Genomic DNA, 23,025 nt, shown 5'->3' with positions numbered 1-23,025 from the left:
CATGTTACACTCAGTCACAAATATCTTCTGTCTATAGTTATACTGTCTTAAGAATAAATTACTCTTAATCTTCCAGGCCTGATTCAGAGAACGTTTTCTGCGAAAAGTTACGCATTACTGCAGGTTCAAGAATGGCTTACTCATTCATAACTTTGCAGGAGTACACCATGGTCACTCATGGAGAGAACCTTGTGAATCGGTGACCTGGGTAAGCATGCTTACTCCTGGAAGTATTGTCTGTTTTCAAGATAAGACTGACTGAAATTGAAGCGTGAGGGCTCCCGTCAGGTCAGTAAAACCAGAAATATTAGAGAGCGAAACTGTCTTTGCAGAGAAGCAGCTCTTTACCTCACTCCTGTGTTTAGGAACAATATGGGCATAAAGCAGATTCAGGGTTAACACAGCAGGTGGCATTGCCTGGGTTTGAAGTTTGCAAAAATTATTGACATTGGGCTTATAACATATTATGCTATTTTCCTGTGTGGAGTCACTGCTGGCCTAAGAGTTAATCGCGAACACATTATTAAGTATATCAACATAATGATTTTTAAATCGCATTATGATCATGAATACTTGCCTTGGTTGATAGACTGCTTGCCTTCAGTGAAGCGTACCTTTGCCATAACACCCAGATCAGCAATGAACTTCTGCTCAGCTTCCTAGATTGAAAAATAAGGGTAAAGTGTTTGTAAAAAGCAATAATATATTTTCTCCTCCTCTGTGACAGGGATGCATGAAAACCTGTACAGCATGTTATAGAGATACTCCATGCAGACATACAAATGTCAGTTAGAACATACTATTTTAACCGAACAAAACCACTCAAAGCTACAGGTATCTCAAGTAACTGTAAAGGCATTATAAATCGTGCCTTCAGCCGTGCTCGGCTTGCGGTTGGCCACAGGGCCTGTCCAGCAGACAGGATCTTTGTCCATCCCCTGGTGGTCAGGCCATGTATGGCCATGGAGTTGGCTGCTGGCCAGGTCCAGCACCCAACTCCCCCCGCTGCACACAAGCAATTAACAGCGGTCGGTTGAGTGAAGGATCTTGGCGTCATTTTAAATAAGGCAGACCTCCTGATTTTGTCAAAGGGTCAGAACATCAAAATATAAAAGGTGGGCCTCTTGGCTTTATGAAAGGGTTAGGATATCAACATATAAAAAGCACATGTATTGTCTTTGTCAACAAATGACCAATAATTATAATGTAATGCATAATTCATTAATTCAATGCAATGTTAAATTAAAGTTATTGTCATAAAATGTAATAAAGATTTATTTTTAAAAAGCATTGACATGTCTAAGTCTTTTTTATAAAAAAGAATTCAGCTACCAAGGGTAGCCATAGAACTCACCAAACACTAAAAAAGGCGAATGCATAATAATCAAGGTCAGCCCAAAGAGCGGAGGGGATGGTCAGCAATCAGGAGAACATAACAAGAGCCCTGAGACTCTAATAAGGTTGGGGGGGGGGAGCAGCGGGGAGAACCGGAAATGTACAAGACAGTATGAAAAGGTTCCGGGAACGCTCGCCTAGGAAGACAGAGTAACATCAGCAGTGCCAACAAGGGGAGGGGTACAGATATCCCCACGATATTCATTCCACTGGCCCCAAATCTTCGTCCACGCCCCGGGTCTGCCCCATGCCACATATACAGTTTTCTCACGAAACATGGACCAGTCCATGTTGTCCTCCCATTTCGAGACCTCAGGGGGCCTGGATGCACCCCAGAGTTGCGCAATATCCCGTTTTGCAATCATGTAACCCAAGGTAGCCCATCTGGTCTGGGCTACCGAATAGTCAGTGGGTTCCCACACATTCAACAGACACCGTCGTGTCTCCGGCCGCAGGGCAACACCAGTCACAGCAGTCATCACCTCAAGCACAGCAGTCCAGTAGGCCGCCACTACTGGGCACTCCCAAAGAATATGTAAAAAAGTAGCGCTCGACCCACAACCACGCCTGCATAACCCATCCGGGGAAAAGCCCATTATCACCAGACGCGGACCAGTGACATACACTCGATGAAGGATTTTAAGTTGAACCAAACGGAGACGGGCAGGGATGGCTACTTCTTTCGGAGAAGAGAGTGCCGATTGCCAATCCTCGTCGTCCAGTTCCAACCCATCGCCGACCCAAACCTCCCGAAGTCGGACCAATAAGTCCGCCCGATTATTAATCAGCTTCTTATAGATCAGGGAAATAGTGCTATCAGGCAGGTGGCCATCAAGGACACGATCTTCGAGGGGGGATGACTCGGGCAGGGTCTCATCAGGAGTCAGGACTGAGGCGAGGGCGTGTCGGACCTGCAGATAACGAAAAAATTCTCTACCATTCAAACCATATTCCGCCTGGAGGGCCCGGAACGACTTCACACTACCTTTCGAACAGACATCACCCACCTTACATATCCCAATCGTATCCCAGCGGTCGAAACCCTTAGTAGACCAGAGGCACCCCAAACGTTCAGAGGCATAAAGCGGCGTCGCCAACGTCATTCGACCCTCCCATCCCAAACTCACATTCGCGGCTCGCCACACAGTGACTGCAATCCTGGACGGACCCACAAGATGGCGCCCGCAGATCGAGAATAAAGCGCTCTATTAAAGTCCCCACCCGGCAGCTGGAGTTTATCCATCTCAAATGCAGGATTTCGACCCGGTGAAAACATCACGTGATTAATAGCAGACAACTGGGAAGCCCAATAATATCTCTTGATGTCGGGGAGCGCCATGCCCCCGTCGTACCAAGGGATGGTGAGTTTCGCGAGGGCAATACGTGGACGCCCGTCCCAAATCAATTGCCTTTGAAGACTCTCGATCTCTCGGAAGTAGGTCTTGGGAATGTCGTCATAGGAATTCTGGAGTGCATAGAGGAACCGCGGCAAGGACATCATTTTAAACAGAGCCGCCCTGCCCAGAGGAGACAAAGGGAGCTTACGCCAACGGGCCACGTCCAGTCGCAATCTAAGCAACGGGGGGAGGAGATTACGCTCAAATCGGAGCGAGGAGTCCAACGTAATGAAGATCCCTAAATATTTGAAGCCAGACTGGACCACCTGTATAGGAAGTCTGCTCGGCAATGGGGGTAAAACACCCAAAAGAACATACACGCAAGACTTGGCCCAGTTAATAACGAGGCCTGAGTTGGCTCCAAATGAAGTAAGAACATCAAATAAAACAGTCAGAGATTTACGCGGGGAGGTGAGATATAAAAGAATGTCGTCCGCGTAAAGCGAGACGCGGTCCTCAAAGTCCGGTGACCAGCGAATCCCTTTAAGCGAAGGCTCCCACCGAAGCCATGCAGCTAACGGTTCCAAGGAAAGTGCAAAAAGCAACGGAGACAAGGGGCAACCTTGACGGGTTCCCCTGCCAAGGGTGAAAGGGGTCGAAACTCTACCGTTTACCACTACTTGTGCTAGGGGTTCAGTATACAATAACTTGACCCAACCAATAAACTCAGGCCCGAAACCAAATTTCTCAAGAGCCGCCCAAAGATAAGGCCATTCCACAGTGTCAAAAGCCATCGAGGCATCCAACGACGCCAAAATGGCCGGCTCCGTCAGAAGCCCCGCCCTCGCAATCGCACCGTGGAGACGACGTAGGTTAAGAGCCGTGTTGCGATGCGGGATGAATCCGGATTGATCTGGATGGACCAAGTCACTAATGACTGTCAGAAGGCGGGTCGCCAGGAGTTTTGCCAATACCTTGGGCTCAACATTCAGCAGGGATATGGGTCTATAGGATGAACAAAGGTCCCGCGGTTTACCATCCTTGGGGATGACAACTATCGTGGCCAGACGCTGATCATATGGGAGAATACCCCGTTCCCGGGATTCCAGAAACATGGCGCGAAGATATGGCGCCACCCTGTCGGGACGTAGCTTGTACAGTTCAATTGGCAACCCGTTCGGGCCCAATGCTTTGCCCGAACGGAGTGAACGGATGGCAGTAGCTATCTCATCAACAGTAAAGGGGGAATCCAACGCTACACGATCCAAATCGGAAACACAGGGCAGAGCTATATCACGCAACAGAAGGCGAGAGTCAGCCACATCTCTTACAGACACAGGGGTATAAACCACGCGAAAATACTCAGCAAAACAGTCAACAATTCCGATCGGGTCCGTCACACTCTCTCCACTCGATGACTGAATCACGGGCACCACACGATTAGCCCTCTCCTTCTTATCCAACCATGCCAGCAATTTACCCGCTTTGTCCCCCACATCATACAAACGACCGTGTTGCTCCCGAAACATCAATTTAGCAGCATCCGTGACCATAGATTTATAGGCAAATTGTTTCAGACCCAGGGCGTGGAGTTTCGCAGACGTGACCCCCGATTCCAAAGCAGCCTCCAATGCAGAAACCTCCCCCTCAAGGTCCACCACCTCCCGATTCCTCGCCTTCTTAGTTTCCACAATAAGGGAGAGGGCCTGCCCACGAATCACCGTCTTAAAAGCCTCCCACAGGGACACCGCAGAGGAAACCGACCCCTCGTTATCCAGAAAATATGCGTCCAAAGACTGAAGCAAAAGGCTGCGGGTCTCGGGGGAGGTAAGGTACCACGGGTTGATAGGAGCCACCCGACCCACCGCCTCCACACCAACCTCAAAACGGAGCCAGAGTGGAGAGTGGTCAGAAATGCCCCGGGGTAGGTGTACAATCTCACGCACCGCTGGCGACTGAGCCGCAGGCATCAGGAAATAATCCAGTCTAGACAGACTCCCATGGGCCCCAGAGTGAAAGGTGTATTGAAGCCGAGTAGGATGCAAAAGCCTCCAGCAATCCACCAAGCCAAATGTATCCAAAAACCCACCCAACCACTGTTGGGCCGCAGGAGTATCTCTAGGGGGGTGGCGATCGTGTAGACCGGAGAACACCGAATTAAAATCACCAGCCATAAATAGAGTACTAATAGGGAGGTCCAACAACACACGGCCCAAATCGGAAAAGGTAGAAGTCTGCAGGCCGGGAGGCACGTAAACCGTAAATAAGGAGAGGGTACTACCCTCATAGCGACCCACAAGGACAGCATATCACCCCCGATCATCCAGAATCACATCATCAATAGCTAGGGGGAGGGAAGCCCGAACAAGGATACCCACACCCCTAGAACCCGAGGTGAACCCCGAATGTGCTACGAGGCGATAGCCCCACCTATTCATCGCATGACAGACATTGCCCAGCAAATGAGTCTCCTGCAGGAAAACAATATCTGGAGATAAACGTCGTATGCATTTCAACACCACACTACGTTTGATACGGTCCCCCAGACCGTTAACGTTCCACGAAACAAATCTCAACCCGCTACCCCCCATCCCACCCAACAACGCCAAAACCCCCCACCAATGAGCATGACACAAGAAACATCATCAAATACAGGATAGAGTCGCCTTGAAAACAGAACACACAAACAACGAACTTCCCAACCGCCCACCCCCCAACTAACAAAAGAACACCCCCCACCCTGCACCCCTGCAATAAGCTAAAAAGCCACCCCAACCTGCAGTGTGCCTGTCGCCCAAGAACCCCCATTCTACACAAAGACCCCGGAGGAGGAAAGGCTCCGTCCCACCCGCCACCCCGATCAAGACCAATAACGAGAAAGAACATACATCAAATCCCATCAGTAGTAGAGGAACGTAGGCATACACTCCTGGAAAAAGTTATTCAAGACAAGGCACCAGGCGAAGTCGAAATGTTCAGCTCTCTACACCACCTTCAGCACCGCCCGGGTGGGCGTCGGACTCAGTCTCAGGAGGTCGGTCAGGCAAGGAGTCCAGCCAGTCATTCACAGCATCCGGCCGATCAAAGAAAAAAGTTCGGTCATTGTACTCAACCCGCAGCCTGGTCGGAAAAAGCATAGCGTAGCGCATCCCCAGGTCCCTAAGACGCTTCTTGGCACCACGAAATCCCATTCGCTGCTTCTGGACCTGTTGGGAAAAGTCCGGATAAAAGTTCACCGTGGCATTCTCAAAGGCCACCGGGCCCTTCACACGTGATGCTTGCAGGATAGCGTCCCGATCCCTATAGTGGAAAAGTTTTGCAACAATAGGTCTCGGCGGGGCACCTGGCTTACCCTGGCCCCCCGGAACACGATGTGCACGCTCCACTGTGAAAAATTTACTCAGTCCAGATGGAGAGAGGTGGTTTTGGATCAGGTCTTCAACCAGGAGATCAACCGAGTGGGGCTCTGGATTCTCCGGAACACCAACCACGCGAACATTACAGCGACGTGCCCTGTTCTCAAAGTCTTCCAAGCGCCGGGTCATGAAATCGTTCACCCTACGGAGATTGCCAATCTCCGTCTGTATCTCAGAGACGTCTGCCGTGAGGCTGGAGGATTTGATGTCCAACGATTTCACCTTTTCATTGGTTTTTGATAGATCGGCTCGAATTAAGTTCACATCAATGGCCACGGTGTCAATTTTGTGGGCCAAGGTCTCATATTGTTGGCCTATCGACTCCCTCATGCCAGAAATGGCGCCCATGATGTCCTGCAAGGAAGGCTCCGTCGACGCATCCACGATGTGGTCAGACGCGCTAGGACCGGGCAGGGCAGCTCCGGGGGACCCCTTAGAGTGGGTATAACGGTCTATGACGTTAGATTGGACCGGACCCCCGCGCAGAGGTGTCTTCGTCTTCCGTGTCTCCCGGTCCCCTCTGCCCGCCATTTTGGAGATGCGTCACAAGGAGATTCACCAGGGTCAACGGACCGGGCACCAGAAAGGGAGGCCTCAGGATCGAAGGACCGCCACAAGGGTCCCGCTAGGACAGGGACAGCCAAATAGGAGAATAGTCCAGCCAAAGGCCCGACAGCCGACTCGTGCCCTGGACCCAGCTCTGGCCCGACTCTCTAGCCGATGTCTCAGTCTGAGGCACAATCAAAACCGAAACTTAAGAGGAGGACCCACAAGTCCAATCCCCCTGCCGTTGTTGTTCAACTCCAAGACGGCCACTGAACCTCACCCAGTCCCGGGCGCACCTCAAGGGCGGAGCCCAAAAGTTCGAAACACCGTAACTCCAGCACCCGGTGTCAAAATAAATTTCTGAAAGGACCAGGTAGATCAGCCCAACGTCCTCTATACAAATCCTCGTGGAAAATCAGGATTTGTTCAGGATATTATGCCGGGAGTGGCGGGGGTCCGGGGAGCGCTGTGCTCACGCGGCCATCTCGGATGCCCGCCAAGCTCCTCCTTTTATCAATTTATTAATATGTTTTATTTTCATATATTGTTTAGGTCTCAAGATGCCCACCTGAGACACTTTCATCTTTAGTTTTTACTGGGGCAGTGGGGGGTGCCCAAGGGACCCATTGGCCCTGCCAGCTCCCTTCAAGCAGCCCCATGGGCCATGCAGGAGCTGGCAATGTTCTCTTTTTTATATAAAAGTATGGTGCCCTGGTGCCCACCCAAGGCAGATCACAGTATTGCTCTCATTGGGAGGTGCGAGAGGAGATCCAAGGCACCCAAAGCCCCGCCGGATCTCCTGCCTGCACATATCTCATCTCAGGTGCAGCACAAGACGGCATAGCTCTCACTCTGCGGAACTAGCTCTCTTTTGCTGCAGAGCAATTCTTACGTTTCCCTGCCCATGAGAGTGCGGTGCAGGGAGAAACTTATAATTTAAGATGAAAAATGTACATTTATTTCCATCCAAACCTACCAATTCTGGCACGATTAAGATTTAAATGAAAAATTTAGAGGAAAATATATGGTTTTGGCCACAGGGGCTGCCCACAGCATGCCTAAGGGGGCAGGTTATCCTTAAAAATAATGTTTTCGGGTTTCCATAGATCCACAGATCCACTGCGATGCCCTGAGTGAAAACCCTGGGGAATCACAACAGATCCGCGGATCCAGAGTGATATCCCAGGGATGTCAAATTGAGCATCTTGGTGGAGCCACAAAACTAAAAAACAAATTGGGGTTTGGGCACAGAGTCTGGCTGCAGACCAGGCCCTACCCCGAACCCCATGCACGGTGGAAGGCCATGCACTTGGGGTGTAAGGTACCCGCAGGGGGGTTGGGTGCAGGGCCAGGGCCAAAGGCCAAAAGCAGTAAGTTGCATGGGATTGGGGGCCTCTGAAGTGCAGGGGCTTACAGCAATCCAGGCCTTGCACCAAACTCCACACCACGCCCAGCAATGCGCATCACACTTTACATAAAAAACCAAAAAACATAGAAATCCACAGAAAAAACAAATGTTAAAGTGACGTTTCTAGTTAGGAATTGTAATAATTTTTTACTTTAAAATAATAAAACGTTAGAAATTCACAGAAAAAAACGTAGGTTAAAGTAACGTTATAGCTAAGTGAAAATGTCAACTAAAACATACTGTTTTAACCAAAACCACTGAAATTCACCAGCTATAGTTATCTCAAGGAACTATAACTCGTGCCCCAAGGAACTCTAACTCGTGCCTTCACCATGTACTGTCTCTACCCTTGCATATTACAGCACTTCATGACATGTTCAATTACTGGACTAATAACATCCCATATGAAATCTGAAATTCATTATTGAAAACAAAACTATGCATGATGCGGTGCGAGTTATAGTTACTTTACAGCATAAGTAGTTCAGCTAATGTATATGTATATAGTGACCATAGAAAAAAACTCATGCTCACAATAGGCAAATTCTCCCACAAACACTGAGTAAAAAAAACTATATGAGGGGTGCTAACTTACAAGAGGTGCTTTTTAGCACCATACACAATACTTTGACAGAGTATTGATTCTATGCTGACATAAAATTTTTGTTCCTGGAAGATGGCAGCGACAGCTGCAAAAAGAATAGGAGCAAAATAACACTGAGATGAGATTTATCATAGCAGTACATTTAATAAGGGTGTGCTACTGTGCTCCTTTTCTTTACACTTTCACTCTGGACTGTCATATTTTCTCTGAGCATTGCCTTTTCCTGGCTAATGTATATATGTCATCTAAACATAAGGATTCTATCAATGTGTGGAGGTGCAAAATATTTTTAAGGATTTTATACAAAAATTTAATTGGAGTGAAGTGATAGACTCTCTCTTAGAGGTGGAAAGATGAGAGCACATGTGCTTGTTTTAAATACCCCTCACACACTAAAAAAATCCGTTAGTGTCATGCTTCATCATAGGGGTCTTCCCGTCCCTATAACGGGGCGGGGCGTGCTACGACCAGACGGACTACGCGGGAGCACTATAATTGTGACAGAGCTATGTGTAGGTGTATTGGTGACAAGTGAAGTGTAGGGATCTAACTAGTGAGTGCAAAAAATAAAAATTAAAAATTCCCTGGCTAGTAGAACAAATACACTTTATTGGAGTCTCTGGCTGGGAATGTTAAAAAGGGGATGTAGGTAGAGCAATTACTGACTACCAAGTCGACATGTTTCATAGGCAGTCCCCTGCTGCCTACTCATCAGGACCAAATCGTGATCCCTACTAGGAATAGCTCAGTTCTAAAGAAGTAGGCCTACTGTCCTACAAATATACCGGCAAAAATAAGCTGGATATTTGTGCCTCAGGGCATGAGCTGGCCCGGGTGAAGCAAGGCATCAAAGAATAAGTGCCAAAAAACGGTGACCATTGGTCTCTGTAAAGGAAAAGGAGAAAAACGAGGGAGAAAGCACAGACATATTCATGTCATTACTGCTGGTCATGAAATGCTCTGATATTCACAACCATAGCTAGTTTGGTAGAATTCATAATGCTAGGTACAATTACCTTCACCGTAGGTATGAGTATATTATTCAAAATGCACCTCTTGTTATTGGACAGAGTGTACGTCATATTGACCAGAACCATCCAAATGGACGTGGTTCATTCATAACCCATCATACATACAGTAGTGGCTCAACACATTCATACAAACGATCCCAAAAGCATCAAAGAGGACATAAATACTTCATATTTTTCCAAGATCAATATTCTAGACACAGTATATCGTATTTTCTTAACACAATTATTCTAGAAACAATGCCAGTGTGGATGATCACAAAATACACTCGTTATATACATACTTTTTGGTAGTTCTCTCAGTGCCCCATGAGCTGGCAGGAGGAGGGAGATTAGCGCGGTCTACTGAAAAATAAATGTAGCCGCCCCCACTGTTAGATGTGGTTCGTTCGTTTCCTGATAGTGAAATGGCCCAGTGACCCGTTTATTAAAGACTCGGGGTCCGAGTCTATCACTTACGTTACCGGCTCAAGCGATTCGCCTAGCATTCCTCCCATCCGAGCTCCGAAGATAGGTAATAGCTCGTCTGCCGGTGGGGTTATATTGTGCCTTCCATCATGCTCATTGACAAACGGAGAAACGCCCAAAGCAAAACACTAGAATGGGCAAATCCAAGATGGCCGCCGCAGAACGGCTCAATGTGAGGATTTGTGGCCGATAGTCTTTTCTTGCTTTCTGTCGCCAGCGCGAGGAACCCAGATTAGCTTGATGCGACTGAATACAAATTGTATACTCGTGCTATACCTTATTAATAAATGCTATGTCTCATTGTGGAATGTTTTGCTCTCTGGTGTTAACAAATCAGAAAAAGTTACAAAAAATGAAAAAACTAAATTTAGTACACCTCATTTTTGATGCTTGTTAATTAGTGTTCCTGGGTCAGAAAAATATATATCAGAAAATAAAAAATAAAATGTAGTGGATAATCGCAGTTTCAGGAGACAGAATGTTATCACTCTAATTTATCATGGGTCAAATTGGTCGTTCAGCTGGTGGTTATTTTTCGTGCCGGGTCCCATTTTTTATTGAATTCCTGCTAGATTGGTGTGGCCCAAGGGTCACAGGAATCAGCTCTCAGATTACCAAAAAGGATAGATTCATTATGTATACATTGCATGAGGATAAACGGATGAGGTTACACCTATCCCCATGGAATGGCATTGTTCCAGAATTCATGTATGTAGATTCCATCAGGTAGGGATACTGATATTAGAAAGACCAAGGTTCACAGCTGTCCCCAGGGTATGTCATCGTTCAGTCCCTTTTTATGGGACTGAATGCGAAACACCCATCTCTGTTCTTTTTCCAAGAGGTATCTCTCGTTGTTCACTAGCTCGACCACAGTCCAAGATATTTCGCCAGGTTTATGGTTCATCTCGAGGTAGTGATTCGTGAGTTTAGTGCTGGTCTTCTTGCATTTGATGGTGCTCTTATGTTCTCCTATCCTGACTTTCACCGCCCTGCTCGTCATACCTATATACTCCAATCCGCAGGGGCATATGATTAGATAGACCACATTGGTACTATTGCAGTTACTGAAACCCCTTTGCTCCCAGGTTGTCCCATCGCTAAAGGTTAGTTTATTGCTTTTCTTCGTGAGACAACATACCTTACAGTTTCCGCATGGGTGATGGCCATGTACAAAGTCAGGATTCTTCTGCACAGAATTGCTGTTTGCTTTTGGTCTGGTGTGGACTAAGGCATCCCTTATGCTCTGTGCTTTTCTATGAGAGAACAACGGTTTCGGTATTTGCAACCCACCGCTATTCAGAATTCTCCAATTCCTGTTGATAATCTTGGTCACCTGATTTGAACAGGTATTATAGGTGGTGACACAGATCGGTCTCTTCTCCTCCTCTTTCTGTATCTTTTCTTCCAGAAGGCTCTCCCGGCAATTGTTTTTTGCCCGTTTGTATGCCTGGTCGATGATCTTATCAGGATACCTTCTGGCTTCCAGCTTCTTCTTCAAATCCTTAGACTGCAGTTTGAAGTCTCCAATTTCTGTGCAGTTCCTGCGAAGGCGCAGGAACTGACCATACGGGAGATTGTCCCGCAGATGTCTCGGGTGAAAGCTGTTGTACAGAAGTAAACAGTTCTTCGAGGTTTCCTTGAAATGAGTTGTCGTCCTCAGTCTGCCTTCCTTGGGGAAGATATTCAAATCTAAAAATACCAAGTTACTGTTCGAGGTGGTACTTGTGAACTTTAAGTAGTTGTCTTGCAAGTTCAACCAGCTCAAGAATTGTTTGGAGGCCCTCTCATCTCCATCCCAGATGATCAGGATGTCGTCGATGTATCGTTTCCATACTTTGATGTTGTCTCTGAAAGGGTTGTTCGGATGAAGTATTTTGGTCACTTCTAAGTGGTGGACATATAAACCAGCTATGCTGGGAGCAAATGTGCTTCCCATACTACAACCGTGTTTCTGTAGGTAAAGGGTACCTTTGTGCTCAAAGAAGTTCTCTCTAAGGGCTAGGGAGCAACATTCCATCACCACGTTACGTGGTGTTTGGTATTCCCAGAAATCCTCAAAAAGGACGTCTTCCACAATCTCTAGGGTAGCATGATGAGGTAGGCTGGTGTAGAGACTCTCTACGTCACAGCTGATCAGTAATTGGTTGTCGGGATCAAAGGTGATGTTTTCTAATAGGTTCAAGACATCCTTCGTATCCCTGAGATATGTTGACGTTTTCTGGACAATCGGTCTGAGGAAAGCATCTGCAAACCTCGACAGAGGTTCCAACACCGACCCAATACCAGATACGATAGGTCGTCCTGGGGGGTTCTGTAAGTTCTTGTGTATCTTAGGGAGTGTGTACAGATACGGGGTCCTGGGGTTCTTCTGACACAAGAATTCTCCCTCCTTCTTGGTGATCCAGCCGTGTGTCACAGCTTCCTCCACCATTGTTCTAATTTTTGTTGCTATCCTCTGTGTTGGATCTGTGTGAAGAATTTCGTAGTTTCTTTTATCTTCCAACAGTCTCATGCATTCTGCATCGTACTGGCTTGCATTCTGTATGACAGTTGCGCCGCCCTTGTCAGCCGGTTTGATCACTATACGTTTGTTGTTGCTCAACTCCCGTAGTGCCAGTCTTTCCGCATTGGTCGTGTTTTGAAAGGTACTCCTTTCCCGTGGGTTGATGTCTTCAAGTTCTCTCATTACCGACTTCTCGAATGTTAAAAGTTCGATTGGTAGAGTGTTATTCATCGGTGTGAATGTAGATTTTGGTCTAAGTTTGGTATCACCAAGTTCAATCTCGTCCTTTTTGTCTTTGAAGAAGACTTGCAACTTGAGATGTCGCATGAACTCCTGGACTTCCTTGCATAGATGAAACTTGTCCATGTTGGCAGTGGGTACATACCCCAAGCCTTTCTCCAGTACTGCTTTCTGTGCTTCCGTGAGTTCACAGTCAGAGAGGTTTACCACCAGACTTACTTCTGGCTCTTTTTGGCGCCTGTCATGCTTCTCGTGGCTACTCGTGGGGTTTCTTCCTCTCCTGTGTTCCAGTGTACGGAGGTACCCCTCCGGTTTCTTCCTCTCGTCTGTCCCTGGCGCCCCCCTAAAAAAGGCGCCGATTGGTCGAAGTAGCCATAATCCTGTTGTTGATACCCCCATACGGGAAAGGGGCCTTGTGGGTGTTGAAAAGGGGGTTGTGGACCGAATTGTGGTTGTTGCGGATATACCAAATGGGGTTGAAAATTATTCCACCCTCTGGGACCCCGGTAATTGGATCTACGAAAGTTCCTCCTTCCTCCTTGAGGTCTTGGGCTCTTATTGCGACTTGAGTTCGATCCGCTCGAACCCGAGTCTGATGAGTCATCATCTGTGACCTTGGGCCACACCAATCTAGCAGGAATTCAATAAAAAATGGGACCCGGCACGAAAAATAACCACCAGCTGAACGACCAATTTGACCCATGATAAATTAGAGTGATAACATTCTGTCTCCTGAAACTGCGATTATCCACTACATTTTATTTTTTATTTTCTGATATATATTTTTCTGACCCAGGAACACTAATTAACAAGCATCAAAAATGAGGTGTACTAAATTTAGTTTTTTCATTTTTTGTTACTTTTTCTGATTTGTTAACACCAGAGAGCAAAACATTCCACAATGAGACATAGCATTTATTAATAAGGTATAGCACGAGTATACAATTTGTATTCAGTCGCATCAAGCTAATCTGGGTTCCTCGCGCTGGCGACAGAAAGCAAGAAAAGACTATCGGCCACAAATCCTCACATTGAGCCGTTCTGCGGCGGCCATCTTGGATTTGCCCATTCTAGTGTTTTGCTTTGGGCGTTTCTCCGTTTGTCAATGAGCATGATGGAAGGCACAATATAACCCCACCGGCAGACGAGCTATTACCTATCTTCGGAGCTCGGATGGGAGGAATGCTAGGCGAATCGCTTGAGCCGGTAACGTAAGTGATAGACTCGGACCCCGAGTCTTTAATAAACGGGTCACTGGGCCATTTCACTATCAGGAAACGAACGAACCACATCTAACAGTGGGGGCGGCTACATTTATTTTTCAGTAGACCGCGCTAATCTCCCTCCTCCTGCCAGCTCATGGGGCACTGAGAGAACTACCAAAAAGTATGTATATAACGAGTGTATTTTGTGATCATCCACACTGGCATTGTTTCTAGAATAATTGTGTTAAGAAAATACGATATACTGTGTCTAGAATATTGATCTTGGAAAAATATGAAGTATTTATGTCCTCTTTGATGCTTTTGGGATCGTTTGTATGAATGTGTTGAGCCACTACTGTATGTATGATGGGTTATGAATGAACCACGTCCATTTGGATGGTTCTGGTCAATATGACGTACACTCTGTCCAATAACAAGAGGTGCATTTTGAATAATATACTCATACCTACGGTGAAGGTAATTGTACCTAGCATTATGAATTCTACCAAACTAGCTATGGTTGTGAATATCAGAGCATTTCATGACCAGCAGTAATGACATGAATATGTCTGTGCTTTCTCCCTCGTTTTTCTCCTTTTCCTTTACAGAGACCAATGGTCACCGTTTTTTGGCACTTATTCTTTGATGCCTTGCTTCACCCGGGCCAGCTCATGCCCTGAGGCACAAATATCCAGCTTATTTTTGCCGGTATATTTGTAGGACAGTAGGCCTACTTCTTTAGAACTGAGCTATTCCTAGTAGGGATCACGATTTGGTCCTGATGAGTAGGCAGCAGGGGACTGCCTATGAAACATGTCGACTTGGTAGTCAGTAATTGCTCTACCTACATCCCCTTTTTAACATTCCCAGCCAGAGACTCCAATAAAGTGTATTTGTTCTACTAGCCAGGGAATTTTTAATTTTTATTTTTTGCACTCACTAGTTAGATCCCTACACTTCACTTGTCACCAATACACCTACACATAGCTCTGTCACAATTATAGTGCTCCCGCGTAGTCCGTCTGGTCGTAGCACGCCCCGCCCCGTTATAGGGACGGGAAGACCCCTATGATGAAGCATGACACTAACGGATTTTTTTAGTGTGTGAGGGGTATTTAAAACAAGCACATGTGCTCTCATCTTTCCACCTCTAAGAGAGAGTCTATCACTTCACTCCAATTAAATTTTTGTATAAAATCCTTAAAAATATTTTGCACCTCCACACATTGATAGAATCCTTATGTTTAGATGACCTGTTCAGGAGGGTGATTCTATCTCAACCTCTATGCTTCCCTCTTTTGATTTTTTGTGATTATCGGCAGCGCACAGCTGCGGGAGCCCTTAAGAATAGAAACTGACATTGTCACTCTCACTACATAACGACAGTGATTCCACATCCAGCGTCCGATCCCTGGGCTGACTTTGGGACTTTTTCTTCATTTTGACTATTGACAAACAACCATGGCTGATCTAGGTCTGGCTTTCACTGAGGATGAGATCTCTAACCTCATTGCTACCTTGGGAACCTTTGAAGGTCTGAGTACAGCTGGCCCGTCCACAAAGAATAATGACTGGGATGAACTAGAAGAACTCAGAAGGACTCAAATAAAGACCGCCATCCATGGTCTGTTGATGACCGAGTACCTCCAGGCCAACACAGCCCCAGCAGGCCTTGTAGTCCGTAACGAACCTTTCATTTTCTTGCACGATAAAACGTTCAAAATCGACTGGTCCAAGATCTCATGGAGATGTACCCGTGACTGGATTGTGCTAATCATAAAAACCGCTAGTAGATTGGCAACCGAACTAAAAGTAGAAATACAAGCCATCGAAGTTCGCCTAAAAAGTTACGAATCTCCAGCAGATTTGAAAAAATTCCTTGAAGAGATGAATAAATCCCTCAATGATTTCGAAACCACCCTGAAGAACAGCAAATACGAGAAATTAAAGAAAGACAATAGCCGGTGGTCCAAAGAGAGGGTCTACCCCTACATAAAGGATGATTACAAAACAACAAATGAAATCACAGATGATGACTCATCAGACTCGGGTTCGAGCGGATCGAACTCAAGTCGCAATAAGAGCCCAAGACCTCAAGGAGGAAGGAGGAACTTTCGTAGATCCAATTACCGGGGTCCCAGAGGGTGGAATAATTTTCAACCCCATTTGGTATATCCGCAACAACCACAATTCGGTCCACAACCCCCTTTTCAACACCCACAAGGCCCCTTTCCCGTATGGGGGTATCAACAACAGGATTATGGCTACTTCGACCAATCGGCGCCTTTTTTAGGGGGGCGCCAGGGACAGACGAGAGGAAGAAACCGGAGGGGTACCTCCGTACACTGGAACACAGGAGAGGAAGAAACCCCACGAGTAGCCACGAGAAGCATGACAGGCGCCAAAAAGAGCCAGAAGTAAGTCTGGTGGTAAACCTCTCTGACTGTGAACTCACGGAAGCACAGAAAGCAGTACTGGAGAAAGGCTTGGGGTATGTACCCACTGCCAACATGGACAAGTTTCATCTATGCAAGGAAGTCCAGGAGTTCATGCGACATCTCAAGTTGCAAGTCTTCTTCAAAGACAAAAAGGACGAGATTGAACTTGGTGATACCAAACTTAGACCAAAATCTACATTCACACCGATGAATAACACTCTACCAATCGAACTTTTAACATTCGAGAAGTCGGTAATGAGAGAACTTGAAGACATCAACCCACGGGAAAGGAGTACCTTTCAAAACACGACCAATGCGGAAAGACTGGCACTACGGGAGTTGAGCAACAACAAACGTATAGTGATCAAACCGGCTGACAAGGGCGGCGCAACTGTCATACAGAATGCAAGCCAGTACGATGCAGAATGCATGAGACTGTTGGAAGATAAAAGAAACTACGAAATTCTTCACACAGATCCAACACAGAGGATAGCAACAAAAATTAGAACAATGGTGGAGGAAGCTGTGACACACGGCTGGATCACCAAGAAGGAGGGAGAATTCTTGTGTCAGAAGAACCCCAGGACCCCGTATCTGTACACACTCCCTAAGATACACAAGAACTTACAGAACCCCCCAGGACGACCTATCGTATCTGGTATTGGGTCGGTGTTGGAACCTCTGTCGAGGTTTGCAGATGCTTTCCTCAGACCGATTGTCCAGAAAACGTCAACATATCTCAGGGATACGAAGGATGTCTTGAACCTATTAGAAAACATCACCTTTGATCCCGACAACCAATTACTGATCAGCTGTGACGTAGAGAGTCTCTACACCAGCCTACCTCATCATGCTACCCTAGAGATTGTGGAAGACGTCCTTTTTGAGGATTTCTGGGAATACCAAACACCACGTAACGTGGTGATGGAATGTTGCTCCCTAGCCCTTAGAGAGAACTTCTTTGAGCACAAAGGTACCCTTTACCTACAGAAACACGGTTGTAGTATGGGAAGCACATTTGCTCCCAGCATAGCTGGTTTATATGTCCACCACTTAGAAGTGACCAAAATACTTCATCCGAACAACCCTTTCAGAGACAACATCAAAGTATGGAAACGATACATCGACGACATCCTGATCATCTGGGATGGAGATGAGAGGGCCTCCAAACAATTCTTGAGCTGGTTGAACTTGCAAGACAACTACTTAAAGTTCACAAGTACCACCTCGAACAGTAACTTGGTATTTTTAGATTTGAATATCTTCCCCAAGGAAGGCAGACTGAGGACGACAACTCATTTCAAGGAAACCTCGAAGAACTGTTTACTTCTGTACAACAGCTTTCACCCGAGACATCTGCGGGACAATCTCCCGTATGGTCAGTTCCTGCGCCTTCGCAGGAACTGCACAGAAATTGGAGACTTCAAACTGCAGTCTAAGGATTTGAAGAAGAAGCTGGAAGCCAGAAGGTATCCTGATAAGATCATCGACCAGGCATACAAACGGGCAAAAAACAATTGCCGGGATAGCCTTCTGGAAGAAAAGATACAGAAAGAGGAGGAGAAGAGACCGATCTGTGTCACCACCTATAATACCTGTTCAAATCAGGTGACCAAGATTATCAACAGGAATTGGAGAATTCTGAATAGCGGTGGGTTGCAAATACCGAAACCGTTGTTCTCTCATAGAAAAGCACAGAGCATAAGGGATGCCTTAGTCCACACCAGACCAAAAGCAAACAGCAATTCTGTGCAGAAGAATCCTGACTTTGTACATGGCCATCACCCATGCGGAAACTGTAAGGTATGTTGTCTCACGAAGAAAAGCAATAAACTAACCTTTAGCGATGGGACAACCTGGGAGCAAAGGGGTTTCAGTAACTGCAATAGTACCAATGTGGTCTATCTAATCATATGCGCCTGCGGATTGGAGTATATAGGTATGACGAGCAGGGCGGTGAAAGTCAGGATAGGAGAACATAAGAGCACCATCAAATGCAAGAAGACCAGCACTAAACTCACGAATCACTACCTCGAGATGAACCATAAACCTGGCGAAATATCTTGGACTGTGGTCGAGCTAGTGAACAACGAGAGATACCTCTTGGAAAAAGAACAGAGATGGGTGTTTCGCATTCAGTCCCATAAAAAGGGACTGAACGATGACATACCCTGGGGACAGCTGTGAACCTTGGTCTTTCTAATATCAGTATCCCTACCTGATGGAATCTACATACATGAATTCTGGAACAATGCCATTCCATGGGGATAGGTGTAACCTCATCCGTTTATCCTCATGCAATGTATACATAATGAATCTATCCTTTTTGGTAATCTGAGAGCTGATTCCTGTGACCCTTGGGCCACACCAATCTAGCAGGAATTCAATAAAAAAGGGGACCCGGCACGAAAAATAACCACCAGCTGAACGACCAATTTGACCCATGATAAATTAGAGTGATAACATTCTGTCTCCTGAAACTGCGATTATCCACTACATTTTATTTTTTATTTTCTGATATATATTTTTCTGACCCAGGAACACTAATTAACAAGCATCAAAAATGAGGTGTACTAAATTTAGTTTTTTCATTTTTTGTTACTTTTTCTGATTTGTTAACACCAGAGAGCAAAACATTCCACAATGAGACATAGCATTTATTAATAAGGTATAGCACGAGTATACAATTTGTATTCAGTCGCATCAAGCTAATCTGGGTTCCTCGCGCTGGCGACAGAAAGCAAGAAAAGACTATCGGCCACAAATCCTCACATTGAGCCGTTCTGCGGCGGCCATCTTGGATTTGCCCATTCTAGTGTTTTGCTTTGGGCGTTTCTCCGTTTGTCAATGAGCATGATGGAAGGCACAATATAACCCCACCGGCAGACGAGCTATTACCTATCTTCGGAGCTCGGATGGGAGGAATGCTAGGCGAATCGCTTGAGCCGGTAACGTAAGTGATAGACTCGGACCCCGAGTCTTTAATAAACGGGTCACTGGGCCATTTCACTATCAGGAAACGAACGAACCACATCTAACAGTGGGGGCGGCTACATTTATTTTTCAGTAGACCGCGCTAATCTCCCTCCTCCTGCCAGCTCATGGGGCACTGAGAGAACTACCAAAAAGTATGTATATAACGAGTGTATTTTGTGATCATCCACACTGGCATTGTTTCTAGAATAATTGTGTTAAGAAAATACGATATACTGTGTCTAGAATATTGATCTTGGAAAAATATGAAGTATTTATGTCCTCTTTGATGCTTTTGGGATCGTTTGTATGAATGTGTTGAGCCACTACTGTATGTATGATGGGTTATGAATGAACCACGTCCATTTGGATGGTTCTGGTCAATATGACGTACACTCTGTCCAATAACAAGAGGTGCATTTTGAATAATATACTCATACCTACGGTGAAGGTAATTGTACCTAGCATTATGAATTCTACCAAACTAGCTATGGTTGTGAATATCAGAGCATTTCATGACCAGCAGTAATGACATGAATATGTCTGTGCTTTCTCCCTCGTTTTTCTCCTTTTCCTTTACAGAGACCAATGGTCACCGTTTTTTGGCACTTATTCTTTGATGCCTTGCTTCACCCGGGCCAGCTCATGCCCTGAGGCACAAATATCCAGCTTATTTTTGCCGGTATATTTGTAGGACAGTAGGCCTACTTCTTTAGAACTGAGCTATTCCTAGTAGGGATCACGATTTGGTCCTGATGAGTAGGCAGCAGGGGACTGCCTATGAAACATGTCGACTTGGTAGTCAGTAATTGCTCTACCTACATCCCCTTTTTAACATTCCCAGCCAGAGACTCCAATAAAGTGTATTTGTTCTACTAGCCAGGGAATTTTTAATTTTTATTTTTTGCACTCACTAGTTAGATCCCTACACTTCACTTGTCACCAATACACCTACACATAGCTCTGTCACAATTATAGTGCTCCCGCGTAGTCCGTCTGGTCGTAGCACGCCCCGCCCCGTTATAGGGACGGGAAGACCCCTATGATGAAGCATGACACTAACGGATTTTTTTAGTGTGTGAGGGGTATTTAAAACAAGCACATGTGCTCTCATCTTTCCACCTCTAAGAGAGAGTCTATCACTTCACTCCAATTAAATTTTTGTATAAAATCCTTAAAAATATTTTGCACCTCCACACATTGATAGAATCCTTATGTTTAGATGACCTGTTCAGGAGGGTGATTCTATCTCAACCTCTATGCTTCCCTCTTTTGATTTTTTGTAATGTATATATGTACCATAGGACTAAACACAACTTTGTCCAACTCAGGCATGGAGTTTTGTTGCTGCAAGGTAGCAGCGACAGCTGCAAAAAGAATAGGTGCAAAATAACAGTGAGATGCTACTTATCACTACAATACATTTTATAAGGGTGCGCTACTGTGCTCCTCTTATTTACACTTTCTCTCTGGATGGTCATATTTTCTCTGAGCATTGCTTTTTCCTGGCACATGTATATATGTACCATAGGACTAACCACAACTTTGTCCAACCCAGGCACCTAAAGCAATTCAGTACTGAGCACCTTATCCAACGCTAACACTACACTCTGAAGTGGCACGGCTAGGATTGTGCTCATGGGGCTTAAAGTTGCACATTTTCACCTCCAAATGATTTGACTTGTCGTAATTCTCCATCAATATAGAAGGGCATAATGCAGAAATGTATACCACATAACCAAGAAACACTTAACCATTAACAATCTACCAAGAAAACCTTAACCGCATGTTTTTGTATTGCTTTTGAAAGTGGATGAACCATTTTGTACTGCCCAGCTATGTGGTGAAAGAAAGAGGTTTGAGGAAGGCTGGATTCATCTGGAAATAAATGAAGCAGTAGAGTAAGAAATCAAAAATTTCTACATTTTGCCAGAATTTGTGGGTTTGGATAGAAATAAATACTGGTGTTTTTGAATTCTGGCCAGAAAGAAAGTCAAACGCATCTAATCACTTCATTTGATTTTCCATAAACTATGAAAATAATGTTGACTAATTAATTTGTGCAATTGACTTTAAGAATACCCAGACATAAATGCTCTTCAAGCTGCTGAGGTTCATAAATGACAAATGCCTCATGTGATTGGCAAAACGTCCTAATGTGGCTCACATGTGGTATTTGACTTTTACAGAGTATAACCTAGAACACAGGAGGAGTCATAGCCAACTGGTGGCCAGGACACAGTGTTTAAAGGTGACCTGTTTATCATTTTGAAGTACTAAATTTAGCTTTAGGTAAGTCAGCTGTCATGATGGCTTGTCAAAGTGTGACCTAACCGCATCATGCTCATATTTACACAATGTAAGCTTGCATGTTTAACAAGGTAATCTGAGCCAAAGTACTATGTTACCATTCAGGTGGCAGCATTGAATACATTGGCAAGTCTGTGCCTCTTTCTTTCTAACTTTGGATTAAAAAATGACCGAAGCTTACCTTATCAATAAAAATAAAAACAATTAGTTAACATGGATTTACATTGTGTAGGTCATAAGAATGACATTTTAAAAAGTTGTCATATTTATATCTTTCAAAAATACACTTTGATCTTCACCTGCCATCTCCATTCCTGTGGGCTGCATGTAGCTCCCAAGTGATTGTCTTCCAGCACACATTTATTAATCCTGGAAAGGTGTGAAGGGATGTGAATGAGCTGCAGATCTGAGGATCACCCAGGACTAAAAGGTTCCTGTGGACAGCTCTCTTATTGAACAGAAATCTATAAAAGGAAGCTTGCTCTGATTAAAGCCCTGTTCAGACAAAACACAACATGGCTGCCAGTGACGTCCATCCCAGAAACCACGTCATACATGGTTTGACACTCTTCAAAAGCCAGCTCTCACAAAGAGCATTCTTGCTTCTGTTTTGTCAGCAAGGAATTAAAGGTTAAGCCACACATGCGAATACTATGAAACTCAACGCTCATAGGCTTGCAGGAGGCTCTCTAGCTGGAAGGGAGAAAGAAAGGAAACACAGAAGTGGTATGCCTGGTTTACATTCCACAACTGTTGTCTAAACCGTGATTCAAATACATTGTATTGAATTTAGTTGATTCACATGTGAAAACCTGAATGCTATTTTGTGTTCATATGTATATAAACTTCACGCACTGAGCACTTTACCACACTGCACTGGATTGTACCGCTTAAAGTATTGTGATGTGCAAATAATGAAACTTGCTGGATCACTGGGAGTTGCCTTTTGGTGCATTGGTTGATTTACTATTACAATGAACTGTAGGAACTGTTGTCTGTCCTCTAGAAAGAGTTATTTTCAGATCAAACCTTTTATAAAATAGAGGAAGATAATAGGTCATGTTCAAAATTGCAATCCATGTTTATACCTCATTAAGACGTTAGGATCCAACGTATCCAAAAAGGGTCTGGGGAGCCCCACATAGTTTTTC

General features: G+C 45.3%; 1 protein-coding gene across 1 annotated transcript in view; it reads right to left on the bottom strand.

Annotated features, from left to right (window-relative positions):
- EVC (EvC ciliary complex subunit 1) overlaps positions 1–23,025 on the bottom strand; it is a 675,738-nt gene that overhangs the window by 7,634 nt on the left and 645,079 nt on the right. Inside the window, exon 19 of the mRNA XM_078678487.1 lies at positions 578–659. Coding sequence (XP_078534613.1) covers positions 578–659 — 82 coding nt within the window. The remainder of the gene's footprint in view (positions 1–577; positions 660–23,025) is intronic.

Source organism: Lissotriton helveticus, chromosome 2_2 (assembly GCF_964261635.1).
Source record: "Lissotriton helveticus chromosome 2_2, aLisHel1.1, whole genome shotgun sequence".
NCBI classification, from domain to species: Eukaryota; Metazoa; Chordata; class Amphibia; order Caudata; family Salamandridae; genus Lissotriton; species Lissotriton helveticus.
Note: the sequence above shows the minus strand (reverse complement) of the source record. Positions and strands in the feature narration are given on the sequence as shown.